This window comes from Heteronotia binoei, chromosome 9 (genome assembly GCF_032191835.1).
Source record: "Heteronotia binoei isolate CCM8104 ecotype False Entrance Well chromosome 9, APGP_CSIRO_Hbin_v1, whole genome shotgun sequence".
Classification (NCBI taxonomy): domain Eukaryota; kingdom Metazoa; phylum Chordata; class Lepidosauria; order Squamata; family Gekkonidae; genus Heteronotia; species Heteronotia binoei.
In genome coordinates, this window is record NC_083231.1 from 9,694,257 (window position 1) to 9,720,038 (window position 25,782).

The window sequence follows — 25,782 nt, forward strand, 5'->3', positions numbered from 1 at the left end:
AATATTGGACCTAATTCTAATTCTGTGAGCCCCAGAAGGAGGCACCCCTATCCTTAATTATTTTCAGTGAAGGGAAGGCATTTAGAAGATGTGCAATCCCTTTCAGTGTGATGCCCAGAACTCCCTTTGGAGTTCAATTATGCTTGTCACAGCCTTGCTCCTGGTTCCACCCACAAAGTTCCCAGATATTTCTTGAATTGGACTTGGCAACCCTATTCGTGCATGACGCACTTGCATGGTGTACTGCTATTCAAAAGACTTCAGTGATGGTTGTACGTGTAACTTATTTCTGGTATTGTCCCCTCCCACTCTCTGCAGCCCCAAATGGCAGGTGGTACCAGTCCTGACAAAAAAGAGCCCCGTGGTGCAGAGTGGTAAAGCTGCAGTACTGCAGTCCGAGCTCTCTGCTCGCTATCTGAGTTTGATCCTGGTGGAAACTGGGTTCAGGTAGCCGGCTCCAGGTTGACTCAGCCTTCCATCCTTCTGAGGTCGGTCACATGAGGACCCAGCTTGCTGAGGGGGGGGGGGGGTGGAGTGTAGATGACTGGGGAGGGCAATGGCAAACCACCCTGTAAAAAGTCTGCCGTGAAAATGTCATGATGTGATGTCACCCCAGAGTCAAAAACGATTGGTTCTTGCATCTTTATCTTTTTACCAGTCCTGACCAGTATAGCCATCTACGGTTGCAAAGTGCTTTTACTGACTCTTGAGTCCAGAGGAAACTTGCAAACTTTATTCAGGTGGCGACTTTGAGTTCAGGAGTCCTGTTTGAAGTCAAACTCGAGTGTTCTCTAGGCAGATTTTTCCTTGGTCTTGCTTTCTTTGTGCAGCGGGTGGTGCAAAATACAATATTCTGTATTGTTCAGAGAGAATAAAGTGCTTCTTGTGTGTGGGCTGGTGATCCCTCTTTGTTTAGGTTGTCATTTCGCACATCAGAAGCTGACAAAATTGAGAGCAGCAACAAGCCGCTTATTGGCATGCAGTGAACTAGCGATTGTGTGGCGTTGTTTGAAGGTGGATTACACTTTGACAGAATTATTGGGTTTTTCTCCTTGAAGCCCGAGAGTTAATGTTACAGAAAGCGCTTGAGAATTCCTGTTGTTAAATCTTGCCTTTCGTGAACTTAGGTAGCCTTTAGTAGGTCTTTTTGGGAGGAGGGGTTGTTTTTCAGCCTCAGGTGAAATATCTGCAGTAGGAATTAGGTGTTGTGCATATGGAAATACATAGCACTTTTAAAACACTGTATGGACCGGGGGTGGCCAAACTGCGACTCGGGAGCCACATGTGGCTCTTTCACACAGCGTGTGGCTCTCAGAGCCCCCACCGCCCTGTGGGCCGGCTTGGAGGAGACATTTCTCTCTTTAAACCACTCCCCCAAGCCAGCCTGCATCTTAGAGAATGCATTTTGAATTAAAGTTGCTTCATTTCCACATCTCCTTCCTTCCTTCCTTCCTTCCTTCCTTCCTTCCTTCCTTCCTTCCTTCCTTCCTTCCTTCCTTCCTTCCTTCCTTCCTTCCTTCCTTCCTTCCTTCCTTCCTTCCCCCCCTCCCCCTCCCCCTCCCCCTCCCTCCCTCCCTCCCTCCCTCCCTCCCTCCCTCCCTCCCTCCCTCCCTTCCTTCCTTCCTTCCTTCCTTCCTTCCTTCCTTCCTTCCTTCCTTCCTTCCTTCCTTCCTTCCTTCCTTCCTTCCTTCCTTCCTTCCTTCCTTCCTTCCTTCCTTCCTTCCTTCCTTCCTTCCTCCCTCCCTCCCTCCCTCCCTCCCTCCCTCCCTCCCTCCCTCTATCTGACATTCATGCCTTGCGGCTCTCAAACACCTGATATATTCTATGTGGCTCTTATTTTAAGCCAGTTTGGTCACCCCTGCTATAGACATCGAGTGTTTTGGAGTTGGGCTTTCTCAGTGCCTTCTTTCTCCCCTCCCCCCTGAAACGAAACAAAACAAAGCAAACCTGAAAGAGTATGCAGACTTGTTCTGATGCACGCCATGAACCAGTGCAAAGTTTGTGAATGTATGCTACGTATAGCTATTTTTCTGCCTTAAAATACTTCCTGGGTGGTGACGGAGATGGTGTTCTTTTTTCCTTCTGGAACGGACGTACGTTAAGAATGAAATCCCGGTTGGTATACGTGAACGATCACTATGATATGAAATTCTCCCAGCTTTGCTAGTTCTGAAAACAGGATGACAGGCTCAGGTTCGGATACGATTTCCGCGAAAGCCCATTCTGTCGCTTTCAGTGCCATTTTTGTACATAGCTCTGGAGCTGGTGAGCAGCCGCCAAATGGCTTTAATGGCTCGGGTTTTTCTGTATAATGGTCTCAGCCTGGATGGGTGATTGCTGGGAAGTGCCTCCACGATACTGTCAGTACAGCGCAGGTTCGCCGCGAGGAGGTGGTTGCTGGAGGCCACGGAAAGCTGCTTTTGATGTGTGTTGTGCACTTGGCCTTTGAGGAGTCTCGCTGTCTCAAAAATGCTTTTTCACTTGAGCTTTCGGTTCTATTCTGCGATATTAGGGAAAGGTAACTCGCGGTTCAGTGAAAGGGTATGTCTTAATGGGTATAGTCCATAGAGTGCCTTTTCAGCCCCACCGAAGAGAAAGGAATACCTATGCCTGGTACTGTTTGCTTAACATAGATGCTGGCTTAGTTCAGGCACAATGCTAAACCGTCGTCTGCTCAGTTATGCGGCTGTCTCTAATGAGGCTGCTGTGCGAGCTGTGTTTAACGAGGACAAAGCAGAGTCAAGAAGCGCCTTTAAGACCAGCAAAGTTTTATTCAGACTGGAAGCTTTCGTGTGCTCTAAGCACGCTTCATCAGACAGTAGGATGGAATGGCAAGCAGTCCTAAATAAAGAGAAAGTGGGCAGTGAGTCAGCATGCAAAGTCATGGAAATATCCCTTAGCAGATTAAAAGAATCACAAACTGGTGGTTGCTAGGCCCTGGCTTGTGATTCTTTTAATCTGCGAAGGGACATTTCCATGATTTTGCATGCTGATTCACTGCCCACTTTCTCTCTCTTTAGGACTGCTTGCCATTCCATCCTACTGTCTGATGAAGTGTGCTTAGAGCGCACAAAAGCTTACGTTCTTAAGAAAACTTTGTTGGTCTTAAAGGTGTGGACTGGACTCTGCTTTGTTCTACTGCTTCAGACCAACGCGGCTGTGCACCTGTGTTTAACTAGGGTCTGCCAAACCTCAGTCTGAAGTTTGGTTTCATTACTTACAGTCTTAACTTGGTTTCTCATGACTTGCCAAGACAGACTTCCTTGCTTGTTTTATGGCCCTGCCATTGTTTGCTTGTAGGCTACAAAGACACCTGGCTGAATCGATGATGACTGAAACCAGTTTTTGACAAAGCGGCCAATGATTTGTGTGAATTTGTGGTTCAAAGCTGTGGGTTTTTTTTTTTTTAAATTGAACACAGAGCTTTCTTTTTTTGAGCAGGAACACACAGGAATGTGGTTCTGGCTGGCTTGGTGCCAGGGGGCGTGGCCTAATATATAAAGAGAACCAGTCTGGTGTAATGGTTAAGTGTGCGGACTCTTACCTGGGAGAACCGAGTCTGCTTTCCCAACTCCTCCACTTGCAGCTGCTGGAATGGCCTTGGGTCAGCCATAGCTATTGCAGGAGTTGTTTTTGAAAGGGCAGCTGCTGTGAGAGCCCTCTCAGCCCCACCCACCACACAGGGTGTCTTTTGCGGGAGAAGAAAATGTAGGGGATTGTAAGCTGCTTTGAGTCTCTGATGCAAAGAGAAGGGCGGGGTATAAATCTGCAGTCTTCTTCTAAATAAGTCCCTGCAGGGCTTTTTCTACAAAAAAAGCCCTGTGTGAAACAATGGTTATATCAGGGGGGGTGGCCTAATATGCAAACGAGCTCCCGCTGGGCTTTTTCGACCAAAAAAAGCCCTGATTGAACAGATTGCCCGTAAAACTCTGTTCGTTAAAACAGGGTCTTAATTCAGACATGATGCCAAACAGTGGTTCAGTCTAGCGAGTAACCACAGTTGTAAGCCACGGCTTGAGCTTCAAAGCCTGTGATAAGATCTGTTTGCTTTGTCATTTCAGCCTCTGAAATCTGTTCCCATGTCTCAATGGTTAGGTAGCCTCTGGAGGCAGAGCAACGGCTGTCGATACGGTTTTCCGTTTCAGACATCAAGCCAAGCTGCAGAGCCATCCCCTTAATGAAAGCTGCATTCAGACGTCACGCTGAGCCGCGGTTGTTCTCGGCTTCGCTCCTGCCCCCTTCTCACACAGAGAGTTGCGGTCAAAATCTAACTGTGGTTACTCCCAACAAAACGATGCAGGCGCAAGAGTTAGCAAGAGCGAGTTTTCCTCTTCATGGTTCCGCTTAGTGGAAGGAGTCGTCTGCTTTCATGTGGGTGTGTCAGAAGCCAAGTAACAAGTGGACTTCTGTTTGACCGTGGTTGTGTCGTACCACCATGCAAGATATAGCTTGCTGTGATATGACCGAGGATAGGACCCAAAGCAGTGGGCTCAGATTGCAAGCAGAAGGGTATCGGCTGCATATTAGGAAAATTTTTTTTACAGTCCGAGTAGTTCAGAGGTGGCACCAGCTGCCTAGGAAGGTGGGGAGCTCCCCTTCATTGTCAGTCTTCAAAACGCGGCTGGATGATTACTTGTCGGAGATGCTTTAGGCTGATCCTGCATGGAGAAGGGGGTTGAACTAGATCAGGAGTGTCAAACATGCGGCCCAGGGCCACATCAGGCACCCGGAGGGCTCCTATCAGGCCCCCGAGCAACTGTCTCTTGTCTGTTTCCTTCTCCCTCTCTCTACTTCCTTCTGCATCACAGCTTGCTTTGCAAGGCTTGCTCAATTGCACAGGAGCTACAGAGCAAAACCTCTATTTTCTTCATTGGCTGAGGCTCCTTCCTTGGGGAGGAAGAGGAGGGATAGCTTGCTTCGTCAGGCTCTCTCAATCACACAGCAGAGCTACTGAGCCAAGCCTCTCTTCTTTCTATTGGCTGAGACTCCTCCCCCCTCCTTGTCCCCTGGGGAGGAAGGGAAAGAGCCAGAGCTTCCTTTGCCCAGTTCCCAGGATCCCATGGGAGAAATGCAAAGAAAGCACCTTCATGACCAACAAGTGCTAATGTTTTTTAAGCATGTTAAAGCTTTTTTCTTTTTAATCTTTAGTCATGTTTGTGTGTGTCCTTTAAAAAGTTTATCTCTCTGCTACCTCATCTTAAATAGGTACACACATGGCCTGGCTCAACATGGCCCGGCCCGGCCCAGTAAGGTCTTATTTGTGTCAGATCCGGCCCTGAAAACAAATGAGTTTGACACCCCTGAACTAGATGGTCTGTATGGCCCCTTCCAATTCTATGGTTCTATGTCTGAGCTGAGCCAGAGCTGCAGACAATCCCTATTGTTCTAAGTATTTTTATACAAAGTGCAGTCCCGGCGTTTGGATTATTTCAAACTAGCTTGATGACAGTGATATTGAATTAACAGACCAGAATCTGGAACTCTGCAGAAAACCGCAGTTTAACAGAACCAGGGAAAAGATTCCCCTTCAGGCTTCTGTGGCTTTCGATTCTGGGGTGACGTCGCATCACGACGTTTTCACGGCAGACTTTTTACGGGGTGGTTTGCCATTGCCTTCCCCAGTCATCTACGCTTCTCACCCCCCTGCAAACTGGGGACTCATTTTACCAATCTCGGAAGGATGGAAGGCTGTCACCCCTGAGCTGGCTACCTGAACCCAGCTTCCACCGGGATCGAACTCAGGTCGTGAGCAGGGAGTTCGGACTGCAGTACTGCAGCTTTACCACTGCGCCACGAGGCTGCTAATTCTGTAGATGACAGCAGTAAAAATTTTGCTTCCTGTGGTCTGTGGTCAGCCTGCTAACAACAAAGAGGACCTCGCACTGAAACGGAGTTACGTATTTGGACTTGGGTAGCATTCTTAAATGGCTTAGGTTGGCAACAGTTTTGCCATGTTTTGTGAAAAGACTGACCAAACTCCTTTTCAACAGGTGGTCGTATCTACTAATATTGCTGAGACTTCCTTAACAATAGACGGCGTGGTGTTTGTCATTGATCCTGGATTTGCTAAGCAAAAGGTAACTATAAGTTGTTTCAAATAAGGGTTTTTTCGTCCTCCGAAAATGAGATAGGGCTGTCGTGGAATCAACTTGTCTTTCGTTTTCTCTTTGTGTTCTTAATCACTGCATGGTAGATACAGCTTGACGTCAAGCCTTTTTAAAAACAAACCTCATTTCAGAACAGACCTCTTTATCAGTATTTGAAACTTGAATTTGAAATGTAGATATGAAACCGTACCTTGAAGACGAATGGTGAAGTGTGAGCACTGACATTAAAACTTGTATTTGTAATAATTTTTTTTTTAGTCATCGCTCATAACTCTTGAGTATGGAATCTCTACAAAGTCTACTGATTGTAGCAATTTGTCTTGAGTATGCATGACGATTACTGTAAAGAACTGTTTATACCTTTTGTGAGGCAAATTATTTATGCTTTAATGTGCCCTGGCATCTTCCTCAACAACATTATACTTGGGCTTGCAGACACAACGGTGCATTTATTGACCTGGTGGCGTGCAGATTCTGAGTAAACTGAAACTGTTTTGATCCTACGTGGAAATAATTCTAGCTGACCGTGTACTGGCAGGGGCATCCCTGTTCCAAAAGAAGAACAGAGCTATTAGAGAATGGCCAAAAAAAAAAAAACAAAACCCCCAGTAAACACATTTTTAAAATATAAGAGTTAATAACATCTAAATTTCAAGCACCAAACAACATGGTGTTCAGTGATATCTATTTAATTTATTAAATTTCTTCCCTAAATTTTGTTGGAGCTCTCTGCCTGGGGCAAGTGATGCTGTGGATTCTAGGTGCTTGGGAGGGGCAACCAGGGCCGGTGAACTAGGGGATGGTCTAGGGCGCCAGTTCCCGGCAGGGGCGGGTGCTCTCCTTGCTCAAGCCATCCCTAAGCCTCTTGCTCATTTTTTTCTCAGCTCTGAGGGGTTGGAGGAGCTCCCCCCGATCTCTCAGAGCCGAGAAAGAGTGTCGTTTTCCTTCCCCAGAGGGCCGGAGGGAGGGGGGGTCGAGTGGAGAGCGTTTGCATGGAGAAGAGCCCTCCATGCAAACGGGGCCATCTGCCCCACTCAGCCTTCCTGCACCGTGGGAGGGTCAAGCACGGGGGGGGGGGGGGATTTGCATGGAGAGGAGCCCTCCGTGCAAATGGGGCCCGATTTGGGCCAGCACTGGAGGCCCTCCCCCACTGGAGGGCAGGGGACGGATCCTTCTCGGGGGTGGCAAAAACCGCAGCGCCAGCCCTGGGGGCAACAGTGGGAGGGCTTCTAGTGTCCTGGCCCCACTGATGGACCTCCTGACGGCAGCTGGGTTTTTTGGCCACTGTGTGACACAGAGTGTCGGGCTGGATGGGCTATTGACCGGATCCAACATGGCTTCTCTTTATGGTCTTACGTTAACTTTTCACGGGCTGCCTTCGTTTTAAAACTTCAGTTTTAAAATTTGTAACCAAAAAATGTCAAAATGTAGACTGTTAAGATCAATGCAGAAATAACAACAATGTGTTTTGGCGTGGAGATGGCATTCATAATCATTTGGAGTTGGTAATTTGTGACTCTTCCCCTGTTTCTGCCCTCCCCTGCATCAAATAGGTGTACAATCCTCGTATAAGAGTAGAATCCCTCTTGGTGACTGCAATAAGCAAAGCTTCCGCTCAGCAGAGGGCTGGCCGCGCTGGTCGTACCAGGCCAGGAAAATGCTTCCGACTGTATACAGAGAAGGCCTACAAAACTGAGATGCAGGTATGTGCTGTGGAGTTAGACTGATAATTATACAGCCAGGTATCACGTTGGACCATGACGCAGGAGGTCAAAAATCATTTCCCTGTAGCCCTCAAGGGCTTCAGGTCAGAGTCTGAAAGACTGTTACTTTCTAGCAGACTTGGTCTGATTCCTTTGTCTACATTTCTGGTTATTGACATTTTGAGTTTGAAATTTTTGGACCGTCATCTTATGCCTCTGATCTTGAAGGTTTGCAACGTTTCAGTGTTTTTTTTTTCTCCATCAGGTCAGTTCTTAAACTGTTCTGATGCCACTTTGATGTGATGTTGATTTCTAAGGTCTTAGGTTGGAATATGGGCTCATAGGATTGCCGTCAAGTCCCTTATTTACTACTCAGGCCTGTTGTGTGTCTTGCATGGAATGTGTGTTTAGATCGTAGCCGCAAGAAGCTTGCACCTTCTTCGAGTGGGAACCGATCGCTTCAAGGCTGACAACTCCCACCTTAGAATGCCATTATCTATACCTGTGCTTTTAGAGGATTGTTGATGTAACATTTAACCTTTGTAATTGGCAACGCCTGCCTTTGTAGTTTGAAATGCCTGCACGCTCTAAATTGGGCGCGCTGTTAACTGTCAGTAACTGCCTATATCATCTCTGTCCTGCTTGAACTGGGGCAGTTCCTACACTGACCCAGTGTCTGAAGTATTCCATGTTACCTTCCGTTAAAATGCTTATTTGAAAATGCGAAGAGCCTCTTTCATTGAAGGACTTGGGGACTTGACAGTTGCGCCGTTAGAGACAGACCTGTGCAGATCTTGGCGTTGATGACCTTCCGTAGGAGACTAGATGGGTGATTAACTGCAGTAGGAAGTAGGTGCTTTGTCGTTCCAATAATGAATGAAGAATTGTCAAATCTCTTTCCAACAATTGCATCATTGTCATCCTAGTCCTTGCATAATGTGTTAATTTAGACCAAATTGCATATTCATGCCATTATTTTCCTATTCCTCAACTGTGGGAATATCTGTCGAGTATTTAGCATAAAGATTTTTGGCTGATGTCGCTTAGCAAGATAGCAGTTTTCTTGACGTATCTCTTATTTACATATTTTGTATATGCCTGTAAGAATGTTAACAATTTGAGGGGAATTTTCAACCCAGTTGTTGTTGATTGCTCTTATAGCACAGAATTTTTTAGCAAAAAAAAATGGAAATACATTCCTGTTTCCTTTTTACGTTTTTACCCTTACGTTTCCAGCCTAGAAGATCAGCAAGTGCCCACAATATTACAGCATTCTTACTATAAACTGATGATCAGATGAAATAAGTTTATGTTCACTAGTATATTTATTTTCCAAAATTTATACTCTTGCCTTTCTGCCCTCAAAAGGACCACGCTTTCCTCTTGTAACTCGAGGTGGCTTACAATACCAATTCTGAAATCATACTCAGTACATGAAAACCACACTAACTTCTTCCAACGCAAATGCCTGTAATGGTTAAGTGCGCGGACTCTTATCTGGGAGAACCGGGTTTGATTCCCCACTCCTCCGCTTGCAGCTGCTGGCATGGCCTTGGGTCAGCCAGAGCTCTGGCAGAGGTTGTCCTTGAAAGGGCAGCTGCTGTGAGAGCCCTCCCCAGCCCCACCCACCTCACAGGGTGTCTGTTGTGGGGGAGGAAGATAATGGAGATTGCAAGCTGCTCTGAGACTCCTTTGGCTAGCAAAGGGCGGGGTATAAATCCAATCTCTTCTTCTCGCTGTAGCCAATAAAAGGGACTTGTGTTGCGTCCTAGAAAATCCTGCTTCATCTTAGTCTGTGTGGCTGTGATGCGTGAGGACCACATAGGACTATGAATGCGTCTGTGACCCTTGCGATAGGGCCCGTCTCCTTGATTGTTATGGACAAGGGTGATAATGTGTGCTTGAGTTACGAAACTGGGGGAGCTTCATGAGTTAAGAGGAAAGTGAAGGGGAAAATCCTTTGTGTGTTTTCTCTCCTAGGACAACACCTATCCGGAGATTCTGAGATCTAATTTGGGTTCTGTGGTGTTACAGCTGAAGAAACTTGGTATAGACGATTTGGTTCACTTTGATTTTATGGATCCACCAGGTATGTTTTATAAGTTTTCAGTATTTCTGAGCTTGCAGTAAGCGGAGTTTCAGTTGCTGTGCTGATTGTTTTCTGTCCAACTGGGGAATTCAGCATAAGCTGGAGACCAGCTTAAGCATGATGGTGCCCGTGTGATTTTTCATGTGCTCAGGGTCTCCTTTAAACTTGGCTCTTGTCTGCTTTATGAGGAACTTCAGCACACCAGAAACCCACAGCCCAGCCAGCCTTTGCGCTGGCCTTCTTATTTTGAGAGTATGTCTCTCTGTGCCTAGCAGTTCAAACAAGGCTCTGAGTTCATGGAAGATCACAATGGCCAGTTCTTCTTTCCTGCCAACTTTTTGATGAGGCCTTATGCTACCTAAAATCTGTAACTAGCGTGGACCCTAGAGAGCAATCCCGAATAGGTCTGCATAGAATCCTACTAAAAAAAAATCCTCCTTCCTACAGTGCTGAAGTTGTAGTTCTTCCTTCTCCAAAGCTTCCGGAGTTTCCAGCTTTCAGAAAGGCTGTTCCTGGAGATGCAAGATCCTTTCAGAGGAGTATCGTAAAACAAAACTTGTGTCATTACCGGCCACTTTATTGGGAGGCAGGATGGGGGTTGGGCATGGAATGTGAAAATGGTGGTTCGTTCCATGATTCATTTGATTTCTGACTCAGTTTATGGTTCGTTGGTTTGTTTGGTTCAGGCAGTGTAAAACTCAATGGGAGTCTTCAACAGGCTCTCTTCCACCTGCTCTCCAAGTTTGGCGAAGATTGGATCTGGAATGTCTGAGTTATTGCCCGCCCCCCCCCCATGCTGGTGCCCCCAAGAAAGCTCAGCTTCAGCTCTGACTGACAGCTCTTTATGCTACAGAATGGGAGCACCATGATTGACTCCTCGAGCTGCCGATCAAGCTATGGACAACTGCTATGGGTATTTCTAGGGCTCCTGGAAGTCCATACCCGGTGTTGCTTAGCAACTGATTGAATCAGCGCCAGGCTGTCTGGGAAAACAAACTGCAAAGATGAAACAAGCAAAGCACCGTGGTCATAAGTGGTTCAAAATGATCCATGAATCAGCTCAATTCATGGTTCAGTTTGTGCCTATACGTAAGTAAGCAGGGCATCAGCCTTGGTTGTCGAGAGCTGAAATCCCACAAACAGGCTGGGCCCATGAAGTAGCGTACTAAATTTCAGGGCTTGGTTTCGAAAGTTGATGCTGGGTTGACTTGGTTGACTGTCTTTTGGCCCTCAGTTTCCATATGTATAGTAGGGAATTTTGGTGAAGCAGTTTGCAAAGTTCATGAAACTACACAGGAAAGATGAACTGAAGAACATTAGTGACTAATATTGCTTTGTGGCATATAAAATGAGAAGTGCTGTCCTTTTAGTATCCCGTTGAAGGTAAGAGTTCAGAAGAAGTGAGTCCCTGGTGCAATTTTCTTAGTGTGCAGTGTCCTTTGATGCCTATGATGTCTTGAGTAGATGTTCTTGTGCGGAATGAAAGGGTAGGGAGCACATGGCTTAAACCATAGAGACAAGCTGGGTTGATTTCAAATGATTTCCGTTGTGCTTTATTGCATAATCAAAGCCTGCAAATCAGCCCATTTTAGCTAATCTTTAATTGCTTATCAGCCCCCATATGTAATTCTTGTTGACTGTTACCAGGGCTTTTTTTGTAGCAGGAACTCCTTTGCATATTAGGCCGCACAGCCCTGATGTGACCAATCCCCCAAGAGCTTACGGGACTCTTTCTACAGGGCCTTCTGTAAGTTCCAGGAGGATTGGCTACACCAAGGAGGTGTGGCCTAATATGCAAAGGAGTTCCCGCTACCAAAAAACACCCTGAATGTAGCATATGAAGAGTGAATTCCAGTATTTTATCCAGTGCGTTGGTTGCTAGATATGAGCAGTGTTCCCTTTAAGCTGAGTTAGCATGAGTTAGCTCACAGATTTTTAGCCTCCAGCTCTCACATTTTTGTCTTAGCTCAGGAAGGATGGCCCCAGAGCACACTAATTTATGCAGGAGCTCACAACTTTAATGCCACTTGCTCACAAAGTAGAATCTTTACTCACAAGACTGCAGCTTAGAGGGAACATTGGATATGAGTAATCTAATCTTGCAGCTTTTTTCCTGAAGTTTGTTGACTAGAGGAAAAAAAAGGCTGTGGTGTTATTTACGAAAGCCATGCTAACTTCCTGGGGTTCTTCTGCAATTTTTTTCCCCCCCCAGCTCCAGAAACCTTGATGAGAGCCCTAGAGCTTTTGAATTACTTGGCTGCTTTGAATGACGATGGAGACTTGACCGAATTGGGGTCCATGATGGCGGAATTCCCCCTCGATCCGCAGCTGGCTAAAATGGTTATTGCAAGTTGCGACTACAACTGTTCTAATGAGATTCTATCTATTACTGCCATGTTGTCAGGTAATAGCAGGGACAGAGATGCCAATCAAAACGCAGGTCTCCAGTTAGGGGAAGCTCGTATGAGTTTCCCCGCAACAGGACTCGTAACCTTAATTTTTAAAAAGCTGGAATTGTGCCTTTTGAAGTTGCTGTATAGCATGGTTGATAACGGAGTAAAGATTATAAATGAAATCGACACCGAAATGAAAAGAAGTCCTTGTGTGTGATCTGACTCTTCTCGTGGCAGCTAAAAAAATCTCTGTCTATTGAGGATTCTAGATCCTAAGGATATCCTTCTATCCGAGACTGCCCGTATGCCCCAGCTTTTGTTACAAATTGAACAATAGCCGTACTTTGAGACCTATAACTTGCGATTGCTAACTACATAACTAGCAAATCCCAGACTTCAGGAGAGTTTCAGCAGGTTAACTGCATAAAGCTTCCTTCCGTTGTTAAAAAGAAAGCCAGAGAAAGAGAGCCATTTTGCTATTTTGTGTTCTTTTAAAAAGTGACGGATGCAATTGTGACCAAGGGCGACTTGTCCGAACGGCAGTGTTTAGTTACAGCAGACAGGTTTTACTAGGGCTCAAATCCAGTGAAACTGCCAAGGCAGGGCCTGTGAACCTGAATGCGCCTCTGGTGGGATTATTTAAATTTAGAACCACACGCCCACATCCTATGACGCATTGCTCTACGAAGGTTTTGTCGTGTAGCACAGAAGATCACAAAATGCAAGCTCCAAGTTCTCTTGGGCAATATGGAGTTAGCATGCGATTTCCTTGGTTTCCCCCTCCCCAGAAAAACACAGGGGCACAATAAAGATGCTGTGCTTAAAACGCTCCCTTACTAAAGAACTCTACTGTACCCTACTTTTAACTCGCCATTACGGTGAAAGGTACCATTTTCCTAAGTTATAAAAATCTATTTTGGGTCATCCGTGAAAGTGGCAAGTTCATGTAGGTCATAAGATAACAGTTTTGGGTAAGACGAGCAATCACGTTATATTATTTCCACTTAACATTAACAGTATATTTCTTTTTTTCCTTTTTTTACAAAACAAGCTACAATGTTTGTTGCAGAGTTATGACAGTTCAGACTCAGAGCAGATGGGCAGGGCCAGAAATCTCAGTGTTTTAAAGTCACTTGTAGCCTTTCTTGCGGAGGTGGGTGGTAGGTTGATGCCTGCCTCTTTGAGCCTTGCCTTTGCTTCAGACTCGACCGACTGTCGCTCAGATCTCGCCATCAGCTGCGTATGATGCTAATTCCCTCGCTGTGGAAGTACATATTTGGAGAATTAAACCTTGCCCCTCTTCCTTGTGGATATGCTTCACAGGATATGTGTACATCTTCTGCTTTTATTCAGCTAAGAATGTGTGCACACAACAGTCACTACCGTATTCATAATATACCAGTCTTAAAAGGACTTGGTTTTTTGTGGATAGCTTTTCTTTAGAGTGGTCTAAATTGCTACCTTTAAAACACCTGTCACTTCCCAAAAGTTATCCCCCAACAGAGCCCAATGGGCAATAATCGGTATTGGAACATGATAGCAATTTAATAATGTTCCGACTATCCTTTGTTCAATTTTAGGGGTAAATCTTAAAAAAAAGAAAAGAAAAAAGGAACGGTAGCATTGCTGACTGAAGCTAACCAAAACACAAGTATTCCATTTTTAAAAATTATGAAGGCTTTAAAATTAGTTTTAAGCTGATGAAAAGTAATGCTGCTCCTTCATTCTACACCTTGTGATATAAAAACACAATTAATTTCTTTATCCCTTACAGTTACTACTTAAGAGTCTTGAATTAATGGGATAATGCCATCTTGTTAACTTTTAGATCCTCAGCTTTTAGAACAGCCTTTATTTTCTGTTTCTAGATATTGGGCTTTATATGCTTTTTTTGGGGGGGAAACCCCCTCTTTTCTTTGGGTTTCTTGTTCTTTTTTTTCAAAATTTTGCGCAGTTTAAATGCAACTTTTGGGCAGTATTGCTGTTGGCATATTTGCTGTTGCATGCAGGGTTCAGTTTATGCATCATTGTGTACCTTTTCCTGGTGCACCTGTTCTTTTAGAATGACGAAGTACACATTTTTAAATTGTGTGCAATAGACAAAGCAATCTTGATAGGTGCTCTCCAGGCTTGGTTGTGGACCCAAGCCCCCCCCCCCCCCCCCCAAATATCTTGGAGCTTAAATAACAGGCAAGATCTCCAACCTGTTCTTTCATCAGTGATTATTTGTTTCGCTTAAGGCCACTCGCACAGCTTCCTAAGCGAAACGCTGTTTTTTGATATACATTCTTTAGGAGAAAAAGACCTTGTTCTTTTCTCCATCATACTCGAGGACCTATAATTTTACACAAGGCTGAAGGATGAGCCCCAGCGCATCCAATAAGATGGTTTATGGAGTGTTTACTTTACCTATAAATAGTGAATTCACCGCTTTACGGACATTAATTACACTCCATTCTGACATTATAAATTAAACTGGGGCGAATGAGTTACTGGGAAGAGAGCTGACTGTATAAGGAGGACAAGTATAGGGTCATGATCCACCAAATTCGGGTGTATTTGTTAAGGTCTGATAAAGCTGCTGGGCGGTCTACCTTCCACCACTGCCGCTGTCATCAAAGTCCTGGACTGCTATAGATATTGCACTTATTTCATGTTTGTTCCTACGGGCCAGTGCTGATAGCGATGCCTGCTGTCGGCGGCAAACCTGTAGCACAATTTTAATCGCCAATAGAATCATTGCAACGACGTTCTCTGGTGGGTTTTTTTTGCAGAATAACCCTTCCTTTGCACAAGAGGCTATTGTCCCTAGACTGCTGCTCTGGAAAAGAATAATAATAATAATAATGCCTCGTCGTTGTCTACGGCATTAGGCAGAGCTATCAGCATTTGGTTGCCTGCTGAGGTCCCGTGATCTACCTTGTAAATGATGGAACTTTGATGGCCTTCAGAAGAGAGCTTTTATATATATATATTGCCTACCTCTAGTCCAAATAATCAGGCACTCTGTAGCTTTGAAAACCCTCTTGTCTTGCAGATGTGGTTAGGTGTTGATGTACCAAATCAAGGTAGTAGACAGTCCAAGATGCAGTTGGAGGCCATCCTGCCCTGCCCTATGCTCTGTGAACTGACCTAGCTAGGCCTTGTTCCTCTATCTGTGAATGCGTGACTCATCGATATGGGCGTTTGTGTTGGGCCCATACCAACCTTGTTTAGTCCCACAGTGTTTTGTTCGCCCCACGGAAGCCAAGAAAGCGGCGGATGAGGCCAAGATGAGGTTCGCCCACATAGATGGAGATCATTTGACCTTGCTGAACGTCTACCACGCTTTCAAACAAAGTGAGTATAAACTCAGGATACACGCATTTGTATGAAGTTGAAAGTTTGGTTGTGTGCTTACTCCAGCTATAGATCTTGCACAAGAGTGCAGAATATTTAATGCATTGCTATTTATCGTAATATGTGTGTGTGTAGGCACTTACCATACTACATGTTGTTGCTGTCAAGTTACAGATGACTTATGGTGACCCCGTAGGGCAGGGGTGTCAAACTTTTTGTTATGAGGGCCGGATCTTCACCTTGTCAGGCCGGGCCGTGTGTGTCATAAAATGTAATGCCAGTTGGGGAGATATAAACTTTATAAAGAACACAGACAGACATACACACTCAGCCTAATCCACCTCACTGGCTTGTTGCGCCTCAGCCAACAGAAGGAACAGAGGCTTGGCTCAGTAGCTCTGCTATGCAATTGAGAGAGCCTGGCAAAGCTAACTCCTTCCCTCACTTCCTCCCCAAGGGAGGAGCTTTGCTCTGCAGCTCCTGTGTGATTAAGCAAGCCTGGCAAAGCAAGTTGTGATGCAGAAGGAAGCAGACAACAGTGAGTTGCTCAAGAGCCTGATAGGAGCTCTCTGGGGGCCTGATTCGGCCCCCGGGCCACACGTTTGACACCCATGTCATAGGGTTTTCAAGGCAAGTGACTTAACAGGTGGTTTGCTGTTGCTGGCCTCTGCATGGCAACTCTGGTATTTTTTGAAAGGTTGGTATTTCTTCCAAATACTAATCAGGGCCAACCTGGCTTAGCTTCTGAGATCTGATGAGATCAGGCTAGCCTGGGCTGTCCAGGTCAGGGCAGCTAGCTCACTTGCAAAATACTTCAGTTGTTGAGACTGAATTATAGATCAGGAGGTCCCCACTTTAAATCTCATATCTGCTGTGAATCCACTACATAGGCTGAGGCTAGCCACTTTTTTTCTCATCCTCCCCCACCGCCATTTACATTACCAGAATGATGATGACACATATGTTCTTTATTGTTGGTCTTTATGTTTTTTGCAATATGCTCCTCATAGTCCCTTTTTGCCTGCCTGATCACAGACTTGCATTTTATTTGCCACAGCCTGTGCTCCCTTTTATTAACCTCACTGGAACTAGCTTCCCACCGCTTAAAGGAATCCTTCTTACCTTTTACAGCTTCCATTACTTTGTTAACCATGCAGATCTTTTTCTATACCTATTTCCGCCTTTCCTGACTTGTGGTATATATTTTATCTGACCTTCTAGGACTGTAGTTTTAAATAGCTTTCCCCAAGGCTTTTGACTCTATTTACCTTTCTTTTCAGTTTCCTCTTCACATGCCTCTTCATCTGAGAAAAGTTACCCCTTTTAAAGCTAAAAGTGGCTGTGTTGGTCTTTTTGGGCAATTCTCTATACAGAGGTGAACTCAATAACATTATGGTCACTGCTCCCAAGCGGTACAGTCACTTTTACATCTCTCACCAGATCTTGGGCATTACTTAGGACCAAGTCCAGGATCGCCTCTCCCTTGGTAGGTTCCGTGAACCCTTCCTCCCTACACAATCGTCTCATCCATGCATTGAGACTCCTAATTTGTGCCTGTATCTCCTGCCCTGCGTATGGAACAGGTAGAACTTCTGAGAACTTGGGAGGCCCTGGCCTTGAGTCTCCTGCCTAGCAGCCTAAATTTTTCCTCCAGGACCTCACGACTGCATTTCCCCATGTTGTTGGTACCGACATGTACCAAGACCACTGGCTCCTCCCCAGCACTATCAGCCTGTCTTAGTATTTATACACCTGGCATTGTACAACACCAGTGGCAACATCTCTCAGGATGGGATGAAGGCAGGATGGGGAGTGAGCATTTCCATATCTCCATCCCCTTTCCCTGCTAAAGTCTTGTCCCACCAATGTATCTCCCCTGCCCCCCATGGCTGGATTCCCTGATCCTTGCATGGCCACTCGTTCCGTATCACCTACTTCTTGGTCCTTTTAACTGGAGATGCCAGGACCTGAGCCTGGGACATTCTGCATGCCTAGAAGATGTTCTACCACTGAGCCATGGCTCCTCCCCAAATTTCTTTCTGATGTTTCCATTTATCTCCATGGGTTGCTTTTCTGAAAGACTCTCTAGCCTTGAAGAGGCATGGGAACTTGCCCCTGGAAGCACAAAGCTCAACGTTTATGTTGTCGAAGGCTTTCATGGCCGGAGTCCATTGGTTTTTGTAGATTTTCCGGGCTGTGTGGCCGTGGTCTTGGCATTGTGAGACCTGACGTTTCGCCAGCAACTGTGACTGGCATCCTCAGAGGTGTAACCCAGAAAATTGGTCTGACCCAGAGAGAACTCCAGTTTTCTGGGTTACACCTCTGAGGATGCCAGTCACAGCCTGGAAAATCTACAACAACCAACAGCTCAAACGTTTCTTAGCCAGTGTTCCCTCTAAGCTGCTGAGTCTTGTGAGCAAAAGTTCTACCTTGTGAGCTACCGGCATTAAAGTTGTGAGCTACTGTGCTCTATTATTGTGCTCTGGGGTCATCTTTCCTGAGCGAAGACAAAAATGTGCAAGTTGGAGGCTAAAAGTCTGTGAGCTAGCTCACACTAACTCAGCTTAGAGGGAACACTTTTTCTTAGCATGTGCGATTCTTAGCCAAAGTGGTTAGGGTGACCTAATAACGTAGCAATTACAAGCAACAAGATTGCAGCAAATTCAGTGTTAAATGTTTCTTGCTTGGGGCATTGAATCCGAGCTGTTTTGATGTTTTTTTGAATAACTGATATTGTATATTATCCTCTCCACCCTATGCAGATGAAACTAGAAATGCGTAGAGCTGGTGCACGGTAGCAATTTGGCGTTGCACTAGCCTTTTCCTTCCCTCCATCTCCTTTGCCTGATATCTCTTCATTGGCTGTCACATTTCAATATGGCAGCTAGATAAAGTTGCTTAGAATTTACAACATGAGAGTTACTCTGAAGAAGATTGAGTAATAGGGGGCCCAGTGTGATTCAGAGGACAGTGAATTATTGTGATAACGTTTGTCAGAGAGGTACTGTTTGGTTCATGAGCGTTGTATGCATTCAATCTGCCAATAACATTACTCTTCAGTCAGGTCTGCTTGAGGAAGTTAGCAAGCTCAAAAATGACAAGAAGCAAAGATAAAGTAGTTCTGTCTTCTGAGGAATTACTGTAAATGATACCCCAGGTCTCAGTTTTTATTTTCCATCAATGGCTCTTGTGTCAAAACTGATATCTGTCTCTGCGAAACAGCAGTATTGCTTGGCTTTCATGAAAATTTACCTGGCGTTTGCCCTTGCGTAGAAGTTTGCACTTGCATAATTTATAAAATATCAATTTGGAGACAACGGGTTTGTCTGTGAGGATTTCACGAGAATGACTTGAAAGAGGTTTGCTTCTCCCGTAAATTGCTCAAATAAGCGAAAGCGACTGACTTCTCAAATGAAGCTGGTTTTTTGGAAGTAAAAGCAGCACGCTCTTGTTGGCTTTTATGGTGCTTCTTCTCCCGCAAAATGAGAAATGTCTCTTTTTGGCTCGCTGTTATTGTTACTGCTGTTGGCGGTATTGATTATCTGTTGGTGGGAAGATCCCTGAGTACTTGCCGAAGGTTTCACAGATGACCTTCAGGTCTTCTCTTCAACTGCGGTGGTCTGTTGCATTTGACGAAGTTTGTATCTCTCCCAGTGAGAGCCAGTTTGGTGTATTGGTTAAGTGCGTGGACTCTTATCTGGGAGAACCGGGTTTGATTCCCTGCTCCTCCACTTGCACCTGCTGGAATGGCCTTGGGTCAGCCATAGCTCTCGCAGAACTGTCCTTGGAAGGGCAACTGCTGTGAGAGCCCTCTCAGCCCCACCCACCTCACAGGGTGTCTGTTGTGGGGGGAGAAGATAAAGGCGTTTGCTCTGAGTCTCTGATTCAGAGAGAAGGGTGGGGGTATAAATCTGCAATTCTTCTTCTTCTAACAGCCAAGGCTGCGCACAGTCAGCCCTTTAAAGAAAGCTAGAATCTAACTCTTTGACTGTGTGTCTGGGGCGGGGTGGGGGGCTGGATTCAGTTTCTCCTTCCCTGCCAAACAGCTGTGCAACAGCTTAGTTCTAAAAGGTAAAGGTTGTCCCCTGTGCAAGTGCTGAGTTATTACTGACCCTTAAGATGATGTCACATCGGCAAGTTTTCTTGGGCAGATTTTTATGAGGTAGTTTGCCATTGCCTTCCCCAGGCATCTACGCTTCCCCCCCCCCCCCAGCAAGCTGGGTACTCATTTCACTGACCTTGGAACGATGGAAGGCTGAGTCAACCTTGAGCTGGCTACCTGAACCCAGCTTCCACCGGGATCGAACTCGGGTCATGAGCAGAGAGCTTGGACTGCAGTACTGCAGCTTTACCACTCTGCGCCACGAGGCTCTTTCATATGTATGTCTGAGCCTGGACATACAAGACCTCATTTTGAAGGAAATGCTGAGTCAAGCTCCATATGTTTAGGAAAAAGGAAAGGTCCCCTGTGCAAGCACCAGTCATTTCGGACTCTGGGGTGGCGTTGCTTTTACAATGTTTTCATGGCTTTTTACGGGGCGGTTTGCCTTCCCCAGTCATTTGCACTTTCCCCCCAGCAAGCTGAGTACTCATTTTACTGACCTCGGAAGGATGGAAGGCTGAGTCAACCTTGAGCCAGCTACCTGAAAACTCAGCTTCCACCAGGGATCGAACTCAGGTCGTGAGCAGAGCTTAGGACTGCAGTACTGCAGCTTTAACACTCTGCGCCACGGGGCTCTTTCATATGTATAGGCTCCTGTTCAAATAATGACTTGGATCCAGTGATGAGCTTGTGAGAGCCTAAGCAGACTTGTGTGCACAGTTCAGCTTGTACAAGATCTTCACTCCCTATATATATATTATCGTTGGCACTAAGTCTTGGCCAATCAGAGATGCAAGTGGGATCCAGTAAAACTGACTTTGCATGAGTGAGCTGCTGCTGTGCCTAGGACCTCTGGTGCAAGCGGAAGATTTGCATGAGGTCCAGCCCAATATCTTATGCCATCGTTCTTTGTAGGATGATAATGGTACAACCCCAGTTCTTTCCTGAGAGGGCTCATCCCCCGAAATGATGGGCAGGATTGTAAATATTTTTTATAAGATCCATTTTTTCAAACGTTTTAATTCTGCCTTTCTTCCAACGAGCTTAGGAGGGCATACCTTTTATAGTTTTGTTCACTCAAGTACGATGGTTGCATTCTTAAGGTCACTTTATTGGGAATAAGCCTTATTGAATAACAAAAGAAAGGGGTGTCAAACGTTCAGCCTGGGGGCCGAATCAGACCCCCAAGCAACTGGCTATCGTCTGCTTTCTTCTCCCTCTCTCTTGCTTCCTTCTACATCACAGCTTGCTTTGCCAAGCTTGCTCCATTGCACAGGAGGTACAGAGCCTCTATTTCCTCCACTGGCTGAGGCTCCTCCCTTGGGGAGGAAGGAGGGGAGGCACAGCTTGCTTTGCCAGGCTCTCTCAATCGCACAGCAGAGCTACTGAGCCAAGCCTCTCTTCCTTCTTTCTGTTGGCTGAGGCTCCTCCCCCTCCTGGTTCCCCTCGGGAAGGAAGGAAAGAGCGAGAGCTTCCTTAGCCCACTTCCCTCAATCCTACAGGAGTGATACAAAGAAAGCACCTCTAAGACCAACAAGCGCTAATTTTATTTTAAGGTTTATTTTTAAAAAATCTTTAATTGTGTTTGTCTGTGTCCTTTGTAAATTTTATATCTCTGCTTCCTGACATTACATTTAATGACAAACATGACCCGGCCCGACAAACTCTAATTTATGGCAGATCTGGCCCTCCTAACAAATGAGTTTGACACCCTTAACATAGACTGTTTGGTGTAGTGGTTAGGTGCATGGACTCTTATCTGGGAGAACCAGGTTTGATTCCCCACTCCTCCACTTGCAGCTGCTGGAATGGCCTTGGGTCAGCCATAGCTCTGGCAGAGGTTGTCCTTGAAAGGGCAGCTGCCATGACAGCCCTCTCAGCCCCACCCACCTCACAGGGTGACTTCTTCCTTCCATGCCCTTTCTCAGTGTCCTGGCTTCCTTTAATTGTTTTTTTTTAAACGTATCTGAACAATCAGAGTTTAATGCCTTGGCATTTATTGCTGCAAATACAAATGGTTGAGTTTCCTAGCTGCTGTCATCCGCATAGCCTGATTTGAAGACCGCATAGCCAAATTAACCTAATAGGAGAGCAGCGGAAAGGTGTGGGGAATTACAGTTTAAATGAAAAAAATGCAATTAAGTAGTTTAATTGGTTCACTGGGCTGACCATTCCGCTGGTGTCTTTTTGTGTATTTGTTTGTTAATTTGGTAAAATACTCATTTTTTAGATGATTCATGACTTTTTTTTTTAACATTGCAGATCATGAATCGGTTCAGTGGTGTTATGACAACTTCATTAACTACAGGTCCCTGATGTCTGCAGACAACGTACGCCAGCAGCTGTCACGAATCATGGACAGATTTAATTTGCCGCGTAGAAGCACAGACTTCACAAGCAGAGACTATTACATCAATATAAGGAAAGCATTGGTAACCGGTTACTTTATGCAGGTACGCGTGCGCACGAAATGCAGGGGGATCTTCGTTTCTGTATGCCTTGACAGTATCAGAAGAAGCTGTGAATTGCTTGGTTGTGATTTTAGGTAGGCTAGTCATTGGACAGCTTTGACAAACTGGTAAATCACCATAGGCATCTAGGAGTAGAAAAGAGCAAGAGTCCAGTAGCACCTTGAAGCACGGGTGTCAAGCATTTGGCCCAGGGGCCAAATCGGGCCCGTGGAGGGTTCCTACCAGGCCCTCAAGCAACTGGCTGTCACCTGCTTCTTTCTCCCCCTTGCTTCCTTCTGTGTAACAGCTTGCTTTGCCAGGCTCACTCAATTGCACAGGAGCTTCAGAGCAAAACCTCTGTTTTCTCCATTGGCTGAGGCTCTTCGGGGGAGGAGGGAGAAGAGCTTGCTCTGCCAGGCTATCACAATCGCACAGCAGAGGTACTGAGCCAAGCCTCTTTTCCTTCTGTTGGCTGAGGCTCCTGCCCCTCCTGGTCCCCTGGGGAAGGAAGGAAAGAAGTTTATATCTCTGCTAATCTTAAATAGGTACACACGTGGCCCGACCCGACAAAGTCTCATTTATGTCAGATCTGGCCCTCATAGCAAATGAGCTCGACACCCCTGCCTTAAAGACTTAACAGAATTTGTGGCAGAGGAAGAGCTTTCACGAGTCACAGCTCACTTCTTTGAAGTGAGTAAATGACTCATCCCCTGCCGCAGATTTTGTTAGCTACTGATTCCTTGCTCTTTTCTGTTGCTAGAGTTAGACTAACACAGTGACTCATCTTGATCTAGAACCAGGCATCTTAAAAGCACATTTTTTTCTGAGCCTTCCCTCTAAAGTGTAGATCGCAGGCCCTTGGGGACAGGGACTGTCATCTCATCATCAACATCATCATCATCAGTTTTATTTATATCCTGCCCTCCCCGCCAAAGCAGGCTCAGGGCGGCTGACAACACAAATCAATACTTACATTGTACAGTGTTTAACAATACTAATTTAACAGTTTAATTGAAATTCTATTAAAATTCTAAAACGATAAAATTAATATTAATATGTTGGTGCTATTATACAGTTGGTGAGCTTACTCAGCAGTCTCTCTCTTTAGTCGGTGAAGGCCATTCGGAAAAGGATGGTCTTGCAGGCCCTGCGGAACTGTTCAAAGTCCCGCAGGGCCCGCATTTCTTCCGGAAGCTGGTTCCATAGGCGTGGAGCCATAACAGAGAAGGCCCGAGTGCAGGTACTCTGTAGTTTTACCTCTTTTGGCCCAGGAATAGTCAGCAGGTTCTTCCCTGCTGACCTCAGTGCTCTCTGAGGTTCGTACGGGAAGAGACGGTCCCTAAGGTAGGCAGGAGCGCCAGTTTGGTGTAGTGGTTAAGTGCGCAGACTCTTATCTGGGAGAACCGGGTTTGATTCCCCACTCCTCCACTTGCAGCTGCTGGAATGGCCTTGGGTCAGCCATAGCTCTCTTATCTGGGAGAACCGGGTTTGATTCCCCACTCCTCCACTTGCAGCTGCTGGAATGGCCTTGGGTCAGCCAGAGCTCTCACAGAGCTGTCCTTGGAAGGGCAGCTTCTGTCAGAGCTCTCTCAGCCCCACCTACCTCACAGGGTGTCTGTTCTGGGGGAGGAAAGTAAAGGAGATTGTAACCCACTCTGAGACTCTGACATTTGGTGTGGAGGACGGAATGTATATTTTTTTTTAATTAATGGATTTTATTTTATTGAATCTAATCCAATACTAGGGAAACATAGAGAACATAAGGAACATAGGGAAAATAAATAACAAATATAAATCTAACATACAAGAATACAATTTAGATCATTGGATGCATATAACAAACCATTTACAAAAGCAATGCATAATATGCTAGGTATTAAGAAAAAGCCTACAATTCATTCTGTTAGGCATAAAGGAAATATTCCCAAAGAATTCCAAAACCGGGGCCCAAAGCAAATCATAATCTATAGCCAAATCAGTATCATTTTCGAAGAAAGGGTTATCCATTGTCTTACCCATTACATACTGGTCCCATAACTTATCATACCACATTTCAATTGTGGGAGTATTTGGGGGTTTCTAATTTTTAGCAATTGCCATACGAGCTATCGCCATGGAGGGCGGGATATAAATCCAATATCTTCTTTTTGTTGTTCTGAAGTACTTTGTATGTCAATGGAGACCATAATAATCAGACTTTGTTTAAATTTTGCAGAATGCTTTCATGCACTGGTAGAATCCCCTTTGGGGAGTCTGTATGAAGGGGCTAGGGGTTGATAAATGGTTTGCTTAATTGGAGGAGGAAGATTTTGAGAACAGTTATTTAAAAAAAGTCATTTTGGAGCCCTGGCGGTATGTATAATAACGAATGTCCATTGCATCTGAACAAATTTCCTTTAGTTTTTTCCTTTCTGAATTGAAATTTACGTGGTAGATATTCTGTAGCAGTTGGGCCTTTGAACATATGAAGAACATATGAAGCTGCCTTATACTGAATCAGACCTTTGGTCCATCAAAGTCAGTATTGTCTTCTCAGACTGGCAGCAGCTCTCCAGGGTCTCAAGCTGAGGTTTTTCACACCTATTTGCCTGGACCCTTTTTTGGAGATGCCAGGGATTGAACCTGGGACCTTCTGCTTCCCAAGCAGATGCTCTACCACTGAGCCACCGTCCCTCCCCTTTGTTCTATTAACGTTGGGCCTGGATGAATGAAGTATGTTTGTTGAAGGCCACCGTATGGCAAAGTAACAAGGAGGTGGCATGTCATCGTAAAAAGGTACCACTCCAAGGAGCAGTGAGGGAAACGCTGATGGCTGGTTCAGACAAACACTGACTGAAAACTCTTTGAACAGGTTGATTCATCACACATGGAGTGTGCCTTCCCTTATATGCCTAGTGTGCATTTAAATGGATTTATACTTGATCCCTACTAGTCTGGTCACCGCACCTCAAAAAGGATATAGCATTGGAAAAAGTGCAGAAAAGGGCAGCTAGAATGATTAAAGGTTTGGAACACTTTCCCTATGAAGAAAGGTTAAAACGCTTGGGGCTTTTTAGCCTGGAGAAACGTCGACTGCGGGGTGACACGATAGAGGTTTACAAGATGATGCATGGGATGGAGAAAGTAGAGAAAGAAGTCCTTTTCTCCCTTTCTCACAATACAAGAACTCGTGGGCGTTCGATGAAATTGCTGAGCAGTCAGGTTAGAATGGATAGAAGGAAGTACTTCTTCACCCAAAGGGTGATTAACATGTGGAATTCACTGCTACAGGAGGTGGTGGCAGCTACAAGCATAGACAGCTTCAAGAGGGGGTTAGATCAAAATATGGAGCAGAGGTCCATCAGTGGCTATTAGCCACAATGTGTATATATATATGTGTGTGTGTGTATAAATAATTTTTTTAGGCCACTGTGTGACACAGTGTTCGACTGGATGGGCCATTGGTCTGATCCAACATGGCTTCTCTTATGTTCTTATGTCTTTTTTTCCCCTTAGAGGGAAAAGATTTGGGAAATTGAGGGTGCTCCTGTGCTTCAGCCACAATAGTTTTTTTTGGGGGGGGAGGGGCACAGTCAATTGTATGCTGCATGGTATTTATG

At 45.4% G+C, this 25,782-nt stretch overlaps 1 protein-coding gene across 1 annotated transcript in view; it reads left to right on the forward strand.

The window, feature by feature from the left end:
* DHX15 (DEAH-box helicase 15) overlaps nucleotides 1-25,782 on the forward strand; it is a 76,113-nt gene that overhangs the window by 44,681 nt on the left and 5,650 nt on the right. The window contains exons 7-12 of the mRNA XM_060246219.1: nucleotides 5,991-6,077; nucleotides 7,661-7,810; nucleotides 9,791-9,899; nucleotides 12,112-12,303; nucleotides 15,509-15,631; nucleotides 21,996-22,186. Of these exons, the coding sequence (XP_060102202.1) occupies nucleotides 5,991-6,077; nucleotides 7,661-7,810; nucleotides 9,791-9,899; nucleotides 12,112-12,303; nucleotides 15,509-15,631; nucleotides 21,996-22,186 (852 nt within the window). The remainder of the gene's footprint in view (nucleotides 1-5,990; nucleotides 6,078-7,660; nucleotides 7,811-9,790; nucleotides 9,900-12,111; nucleotides 12,304-15,508; nucleotides 15,632-21,995; nucleotides 22,187-25,782) is intronic.